The sequence below is a fragment of the Sinocyclocheilus rhinocerous genome, unplaced genomic scaffold, assembly GCF_001515625.1.
Source record: "Sinocyclocheilus rhinocerous isolate Xijiao unplaced genomic scaffold, SAMN03320098_v1.1 scaffold113, whole genome shotgun sequence".
NCBI classification, from domain to species: Eukaryota; Metazoa; Chordata; class Actinopteri; order Cypriniformes; family Cyprinidae; genus Sinocyclocheilus; species Sinocyclocheilus rhinocerous.
In genome coordinates this window covers 522,744-531,758 of record NW_015646846.1, presented here as the reverse complement: position 1 = coordinate 531,758, position 9,015 = coordinate 522,744, and the positions used below count along the sequence as shown (strand labels likewise).

General features: G+C 35.7%; 2 protein-coding genes across 3 annotated transcripts in view; one reads left to right on the top strand and one right to left on the bottom strand.

Moving 5' to 3' along the window:
- On the top strand, positions 1-4,332 carry LOC107708079 (actin-binding Rho-activating protein-like). Of its 2 annotated transcripts, none has more exons than XM_016512224.1 (2): positions 1-680; positions 2,805-3,309. In XM_016512224.1, exons 1-2 carry the CDS (start codon positions 102-104, stop codon positions 3,240-3,242), a joined length of 1,017 nt encoding a protein of 338 aa, XP_016367710.1. In that variant the 5' UTR covers positions 1-101; the 3' UTR covers positions 3,243-3,309. The 2 variants fall into 2 exon arrangements, with proteins under 2 accessions (XP_016367710.1, XP_016367711.1); XM_016512225.1 differs by lacking the exon at positions 2,805-3,309 and adding an exon at positions 3,829-4,332 and having other exon boundaries at positions 2-680.
- A 3,110-nt stretch (positions 4,333-7,442) lies between these two features.
- The window catches only part of LOC107708122 (regulating synaptic membrane exocytosis protein 4-like), a 37,926-nt gene continuing 36,353 nt past the window's right edge, over positions 7,443-9,015 (bottom strand). Inside the window, exon 6 of the mRNA XM_016512269.1 lies at positions 7,443-8,397. Within this exon, the coding sequence (XP_016367755.1) occupies positions 8,179-8,397 (219 nt within the window). The 3' untranslated portion in view covers positions 7,443-8,178. The remainder of the gene's footprint in view (positions 8,398-9,015) is intronic.

Here is a 9,015-nt window from a genome sequence, read left to right as displayed (position 1 = left end):
TTCCATTCATATAAAAGACCCTGGTGACCACCAGCAGCATCCAAACAGATCACAAACCTTGAGATTTGAACCTCACCAACCAGGAAAACACAATAAGAGCCATGAGTACAGCTGCCGTCCAGCAAAGCCGGCCTTTTAGCAGAGCCGTCAGAAAGATCAAGGTGGCTTCGACGGTGAACAGCCTCGCCAAAAGCTGGCAAAGCTGGGCGAACAAACACACCGACAAGCAAGACATGATCCCGAGCGGATGGATGCCCGACACCATCATTGAGGACACGAAAGAAAAGCAGAAGGAGAAGAGTGAGATGAAACTCTTGGTTACTCCTCGTGTGGTTTCAGTGAATAGCGAAGATGATGCGGACGACCAGATCAAGACGGTGACCGTGACTAAAGCCATCACGCCAAAATGTAACGAATACGGAAAAGACTTAGTGAACATCATCAAGGAGAAGATCAACACCAATCAGCTAACATCAGAGGACACCAAAAACTTTCTTGGCAACGAATCTCCCACCAGGAGACGCTACTGTGGCGGGAAAGCAGGAACTTTGATGAAGGCGCTGGGATCCCGAAGTAGCGGTTCAGATGCTGAGGACAGTGGTCTTGGGGAGGAAGCATCTCTGAGCGACAACAGCGATCAGAATGAGAGTGAACCAAAGAAACATGTCAACAGACAAAAGGTGTGTTTATCTGTTCAATTCAAGCTATGTTCTGGCAGTTTTTATTTGTTCTGAGTGCACATAGCCAAGCTTATTAGCAAAAGCTATTTTCACTAACTCCGCCCACAATTGCTTAGATATTATAGCTTTAGTTTAAATAACGTATTACTTCTGTTCACACTTTGTGTGAATAGCATCTAAGACTATTAGCACTTAGTGTGAACAACATGTATTTTAGTTCTCCACAACAAATCATTTAATGTATTGTTATTCAGAACAGAACAAAAATGAAAATATAAGTTTAAAACAAACATAAATTATAGTGGCATATAATAAAAAAACATTTATTATAAATGGCAAGCCGAAACAAAATTAAAGCAAAACTGATACTACCGGTGTATGGCAAATACGCTATAAAAATTAACTTGCGCATGTTTTACTTTAAATGCATTATATAAATTGCTTTGGAATATAATTCATAGCACATTTCAGATGACAAAAAATCTGCGACATATTCCGGAAAATACAGTACCTTTTTTACACCAGTGTAAATAGGCACTGTCATTTGTTTTGTTATCTTGAATGTAATTCGGTTGTCGCTCCTTTTATGAGAGAATCTCAGTCTGTTCACATTGAATTCAGTTGTTATGGGAGTGAAAACTAAATTCACTCTTGAAAAGTTCAGGTAGTGAAAGCCACATTTACATTAAAGTCACACATCTTTTCTTCCATATTGTGACGTACAAGGGATTATAAAATAATACGTAGAAAAAATAAAAATAGGGCGGGGATTTGGTTCTAGTCATCAGTTGTTGATTGGATGGAGGCAAGATTAATTTAAATGTGGTTGTCTCTGAAAATACTCACAAAATCTATAGTAAAAGTGTTTTGATAGTGAATCTTTTGATGTTTTTGAATGACTCTTTAAATAGTTGAATATCAGAGTTTCTTGGTTGAAAAGATGAGAATTACCGCTAACTGCAACTGAACTGACTATTCATTCAAGGCTTTAATAAAAAATTAAAAAATCTTTCAATTATTTCAATTTATAGATTTTTTCCCTATAAATAATAATGGCAAGCTGGGCTTTAGAGCCTTAGATCAAGTCAAAGTCCAACTGTATCATCACGGCCACATAATGTTCCATCATAGACTCAGGCATGTTCTGCCGCAATGGAATATATGTAAATAAAAACAGTGATGGATCATTTTCATCTGACCTTCAAAAAGCAGCATGCTCACCCTCAACTTGATGAGTGAGATCCATCACAGCTGTGACACCGTGGTATTTGTATATCACCAGCTTGCGTTTCACAGGACGCATTTGCACGGGTTCAGATGGCGCCCATGTGAAATTAGTGCCCCTTGAAGACATCCTGAGAAATATTTAACAGTAACGCTCAGGCATGTCAGACAGACAGTAGTGTAATTTGACTGTCTGGTGACAAGCCAGGTTGTCTACACCTTAAACAAGATCTGAATAATGTATTATTGTAAAAAAAAAAAAGATGTTTTAAAGTCAACATGAAATCCAAATTTGCAGTATTTACTTTCCTAATAGACATTCCTAGTCTTATTGTGCATGTTAATCTACAGAAAAAATTTTTGTCTTTTAAAGTGAATTCTTATTCTTATTATTCTTACTATTTATTTTTATTATTATTATCATTATTAATACTACTACTACTACTACTACTAATGATTTAATAATAATAACCTCTGAAATCTTTTGTAGATGATGTCACCTAGGCCACCTTGAATAACATGAACTAAATTTCTTTCTTGTTGAATGCAGTAAAATCAAATAAATAAATAATTGCACAACTGCTGATAATAAAAAGAAATTATTAATTTTTATTATTATTTTCTGACTATAAAATCTTTGTATAAACTATATTTATAGATAAATATTTTATATTAATTCTAAAATATTTATTTATTTATTTGTTTATAAATTTCTGTATTGACTTTTGTACATGCAACAAAATCCACGAACCAAGCAAATTCATCTTATTTCACCTTATATTACCTTATCTTATATTCTTATTATTATTCACCTTTCTTTTTTGCATCTAATTCTTTAAAACATACACTTTGTGATGTGATTATGTGGTCCTGAATAACACATGAATCTTGTCCTCTCAGATTAAAATAACCACCATGGACGACTTGAGGAGCACGTGGCAGCGGTTCGCTGAAGACCACATTAAAGGCCAGAAGCTCAACCCTTTCAGTGAAGAGTTTGACTATGAACATGCCATGGCTATTCGACTCCAAAAGGGCGATACGGGATACGGACGGCCCAAAGAGGGATCCAAGACTGCCCAACGTGCCGATCGGGCTCAAAAACACATCCACCGTGAGATGGAGGAGATGTGTTTTATCATACGCGACATGGGCCAGCGGGATAAAGAGGGATGTATCTATGTCACCTTCGGCCGTCTGTTTGACCGCTACGTTAAAATCTCCGATAAAGTTGTGGGAATTTTGTTGCGCTGTCGCAAACACAAGATGGTGGACTTTGAGGGCGAGATGCTCTGGAAGGGCCAGGATGATGACGTTATAATCACATTACTAGAATAATGTGCTAGAAAGTTGCTAATGCTGCATTCAAGTCCTCCTGGGAAGTTTGTATTTATGAGTTGACAAGTCGTAATTACGACGTCAGGTGTGTTCAAGTCACTTTGGTCGGAACAAGATGGCGCTACTACTACTACTACTAATGATTTAATAATAATAACCTCTGAAATCTTTTGTAGATGATGTCACCTAGGCCACGTTGAATAACATGAACTAAATTTCTTTCTTGTTGAATGCAGTAAAATCAAATAAATAAATAATTGCACAACTGCTGATAATAAAAAGAAATTATTAATTTTTATTATTATTTTCTGACTATAAAATCTTTGTATAAACTATATTTATAGATAAATATTTTATATTAATTCTAAAATATTTATTTATTTATTTGTTTATAAATTTCTGTATTGACTTTTGTACATGCAACAAAATCCACGAACCAAGCAAATTCATCTTATTTCACCTTATATTACCTTATCTTATATTCTTATTATTATTCACCTTTCTTTTTTGCATCTAATTCTTTAAAACATACACTTTGTGATGTGATTATGTGGTCCTGAATAACACATGAATCTTGTCCTCTCAGATTAAAATAACCACCATGAACGACTTGAGGAGCACGTGGCAGCGGTTCGCTGAAGACCACATTGAAGGTCAGAAGCTCAACCCTTTCAGTGAAGAGTTTGACTATGAACATGCCATGGCTATTCGACTCCAAAAGGGCGATACGGGATACGGACGGCCCAAAGAGGGATCCAAGACTGCCCAACGTGCCGATCGGGCTCAAAAACACATCCACCGTGAGATGGAGGAGATGTGTTTTATCATACGCGACATGGGCCAGCGGGATAAAGAGGGATGTATCTATGTCACCTTCGGCCGTCTGTTTGACCGCTACGTTAAAATCTCCGATAAAGTTGTGGGAATTTTGTTGCGCTGTCGCAAACACAAGATGGTGGACTTTGAGGGCGAGATGCTCTGGAAGGGCCAGGATGATGACGTTATAATCACATTACTAGAATAATGTGCTAGAAAGTTGCTAATGCTGCATTCAAGTCCTCCTGGGAAGTTTGTATTTACGAGTTGACAAGTCGTAATTACGACGTCAGGTGTGTTCAAGTCACTTTGGTCGGAACAAGATGGCGATTTAACTTTTCTATATAAAATTCACATTTTTTTTTTTACTCTACATCTACAAAATGATGAATAAAGAATGTGCATCGTGTTTTTGCTTTTTTCCTGTTTTTATTCAATTTATGAAGGTGATGGAATTAATTATATGGTAATTATACAATAATATAATATTTTGTATATGTAGCTTATGTACTTTTATTGTACATGGCAAAAAAAAAACGTAATTATCTTAATTTCAACAAATTTACCGTCAATACAGACGCTGCATATCTATAGTCTATGGCTGCATCCATTGCATCCGATGTGTTTTTCTCACTGACACGCCAGAAACTCAGGGCTTAAAGAAAATTCAGAGTTTCCCACTCGTAATAACGACTCGTAAATATGATCTATCCGACATGACTTGAATGCACCATAAGTTGCAGTGTAAAAAAGTAACTAACTTATTTCTTTAACTTCATTTTTCACAGTATCTCAGCTCAAAATACTGTTGTTTTTGCACTAAAAACCTACTTTTTTCCGACAAGTAGTGGTGCAGCATGTCAAAATGGTGCATTGCTGTTTTTTACGCATTTGTGCAAATTCGAAAAATTATTGTTTTGATGCTTTTTGCACCAGATGCGTAGTTATAAACTACTTTCAACTTGAGTGTAGTTAAACAACTTTAAAGGGGTCATATGATGCGATTTCAATAACCTTAAACTGCATAAACACATTTCATTACACCAAATACACAAAATAATTTTCTTTTTAGCAACATCATATGACCCGTTAGGTTCTAGATATCTAGTTTCAAATTAGCCCTCTATTTATAATTTTTTCTAGCAGGATGAAATGTTAGAACCTTGAGAACATTCCAGAAAACTGCTGAACTTTCTGAGATGAACATGTTCTCTTCTGTGTCCATTCTGGTGCATGACGTGTTCTGAAAGCGGATTTTTGTTTTAGTAGTGAGCTGCTTCATATTTGAGATGGTGAAAGGGTGACTCCTCGCTCACAGTTTACAGAAGGGAATATACGGATCTCGTGTTTGTCTCCTCATACATCAAACATCAGGCATCGTCTGAAGGCTTTGCACACCAGCTTTGATGTCTAGACATGTTTTGGAAATCATCTCATGTTTCATCTCATGTTGGTCTTGTGAGAATATAGGAGTAGGGTATGTTTTTTTTTTTTTTTTTTGCTTTGGTGCGATCATTATTTCCCATCTGAACATTTTGTTAATTTGCGTCTACTTTCAGACATTTGCTGTTGTTTTATTGTTCAATGTTTGTGGCTCTTTTTAATAACCTCTTTCAAAATGAAAGCATGATAGTCTTCTTACAGAAGGATTTGTTGTAAATAAAACAACAAATGTAATTATTTGATGTGGAATTATTTTCCTGTCAGTAAAGGATGTAATAAAACCACTTTTGTGTTACAGAAGATACAACATTGTCCTAATGAGAGGATGTCTCACTTTTTTATTATTATTATTTGTATAATTATCCATCAATTATTTGATAGTTTGAAGATAAAAGGTTTGATTTTGGCTTTAATATTTTTTCTGTTATTTTTACATATGTTTGTGTTAGGGCCAAATTTTTTATTGGTAGTAATATTAATATTGGTAATTTAATTATATTATGACAATATTATATAATTGTAATATTATTGTATTAAAATAAAAAAAATTAAAAAAGTATGAATAATATATTATTACATTCTATTAATACTAATATCGTCTATATTAATATACAATGCTAATCACTACATTGCTCGAAAAGGTTTTTCCAAATCATGAATTTCTTTTAGCCCATCAACACATGTTTGAAATGGCACTAAATTCTTGAGGATCTCAGGCATTCAGCGCTTCGTCTAAAACCAAGTATATATTGCTACATGGATGCAGAATGTAATGCAGAGACAATCTGGCTTTAATCCCTGTAACAAATAAAGTGAGCAAAAAAATCATTTAGTTATTGCTTTTTAAGACAATAAACGTTAAAGTCTTCAAAAAGAATGTGGCAGTGCTTTATATGGCCTTTATAGCATGATTATGTTGAGGGTATTTGAGGTACTTCTCAGAGAGGAATACATCTTTTAAAAAAATATTTTTGTCTAGTGGTAAATAGTGTATTTTCTTCGCAAATAGTCATAAATTTTATGCTGGACGTAAAAATTCTTGGCTATGCAGAATGCCGTTTTCTTCCCTTTCTGTGCTAGAGTATAGAAATGTTTTGCTTTTCATCATTTCAGGATGTATGAAAACATTTGTATCAGTATGTATTAATCCCTGACGCTGATCTTGCATCAGGACGGCACACAGTACATCTCAGTGCGATGTAACAGTATTTTCGTTTGATCGTCCACTGCTACATGTTTGCTCAACTGCCAGCGAAAACGCTCTATAATCCGGTATCAATCAATTCCATGCAAAATCTCATTAGATGGTGGCAAACTAAGATGCCTTTCATGCGTATGCTACTATCTAATGCTACAACCTTATCATTGCTACTAAAGTTTCTGCATCCCGAAGTCACAAATAATATCATAATGTAAAGAAGAAAGTGTACTTTGGCTTATGCCAAACTTGCGGTTGCTTACAAGAAAGACATTTAAGATTATAAAGTGCAAAACTAAATGATCTTTTAATAATTAGTAATAGACTCTTCAATATCGGCCATGGCGATTAATTTGACCAATATTTGATTTTTATTTATTTTTTTACAGAAGTGGTCATTCTGCCTACTGTTCGTTTTAAAAACCACAGCCTTATGAATAGAACAAATTTTCCTTTTTCAATATTTTTCTGAAAATGTGTTCATTTAAATTCATTCATTTCATGTACATGTCATCATAAAATTGTATTATATATGTATATATATCATGTCTGTTTATGCCACTCTGCTCTCTAGATATTGGTTTCAGCCATTAAAAACCTCACATCTGTCGACCACTACTGTAGTTATAACTCCAAGTATATCATTTACTCACATTTATTTCATAATCACTATGTTACTTCAGCATCTTGCATCCATTTTAATTTTCCCATATAATATTAGTGGGGGAAAAAAGTACTCTGGAATATGTCACCATTCGGGAAAAGATTGTGGAAAATTAGTCTTTTTAAATATGTGTCTGCTTAGACTACTGATTCATAACGCCTGTAGTCACTGAATATAGACACTAACCACAAATAAAGCCACTCGCTGGCAGCATTGGCACTGTTCAGTAATGAGAAAGACGAAACGGAAGAGACACAAACAGAAAAAGATCCGTGTGCAAACGAAATCATGAACTACAAACATCGACTCTTTTCAAACTACACACATTGAATCTTTTTAAGACATATATCTATTCTTGTATTGTTAATTACACAAGAAAATGAATGCAAACCCGCACTTTTATTACTGATACATTCTTCTCTCTATTGTATGTCATATTGCACGAACCCATCTGTTTCATCCAATCCGTTGCAGCACCCACTGTGACGACTGCACAAACATTTACCTGCTTTCTGGAAATCAGCTCTAAATTGAGGATGTTTCCTCATACAGACCATCACAAGCTAATGTGTTGAAAGCTAAAATAAAGCCCAGACGTCTGGTCTGCATCCTTTGCCTTTTTCTCAGAGGCTGAAAAAGAGCATTTCCTCTCTGGTCAATTCTGGAATATTGCAGAAAGGTCATTTGTTCCGAAGAAATTCTAGAGCATTCCAGAGGTTTCAGGTGCCGCAGTCATGCACAACCAGCACTCTTAGGATCGGGGGGGTCTGTGAGAGCCCTTCCAGAGAAAAATAAATCTAGTGGAGTTGTTAGTCTTATGAGCGTTCACAGCACGGCCCGACGGTGCTCTCCAGAGAGAGCTGTGAGGAGTGGCGGATCAGCGGCGTCATCGTGGGGTCCACCATAGAAGAGGTGGGGAAAAGCTTGTACCAGCCAATCACCATGTTTGTCAAATCCAGCTCCTCCAATAGGATGCGGGCCACGCCCATGAAGCATTTACGATCCATCCGGCCATAGTTTCCCCAAACGATGACCTGTTCATGAGAAATGGAAGCATTATTTTATCATAAGGAACAATGAAAAGTACTTTTGACTATAATATTCTACATTTTTTTAATGTCTATATAATCCTCGTAGTTCATTTCAGAATTCTCAAAAAAAATGTATACCATAATCCATGGTCATTTTTTGTTAATTCCATCATTCTGGGTGAATAAAGAAAGAAAATAAAGCTTATTTTAGAAGCGTTAATTGTCACGTGTCATTCAGTTTGGACTTTGTTGTTTTCCTCTTGCATGTTCCCCCTCATTGAGTTAATTGTGTCATTTTGTTCAGGTGTGTGTAGTTCATTATCCTTGTTTGGTTCAGTAATGTTCAGTTCTAGTTTGTCCGGTCTCGTCTGCGTTTATGCTACCCCGTCCCTGCGTCTCAATGTTCATACTATCCATCCTAAATAGTATGTGAGATTAGAATAAGTGTGTCCCAAAGCATAGTATGTTGAAAAGAGTATGCCAAAAGTGGTCTACTATTTCAGGTCGATTTTTTAAGTGTGGATCCATGCACACTCTAATGGCTAAAATTGCCCACAATCCATTGCGCTTTGGCGAAGGATTCGGTCCAGAACTACAAACACGAATAAAACACGTTAAAAA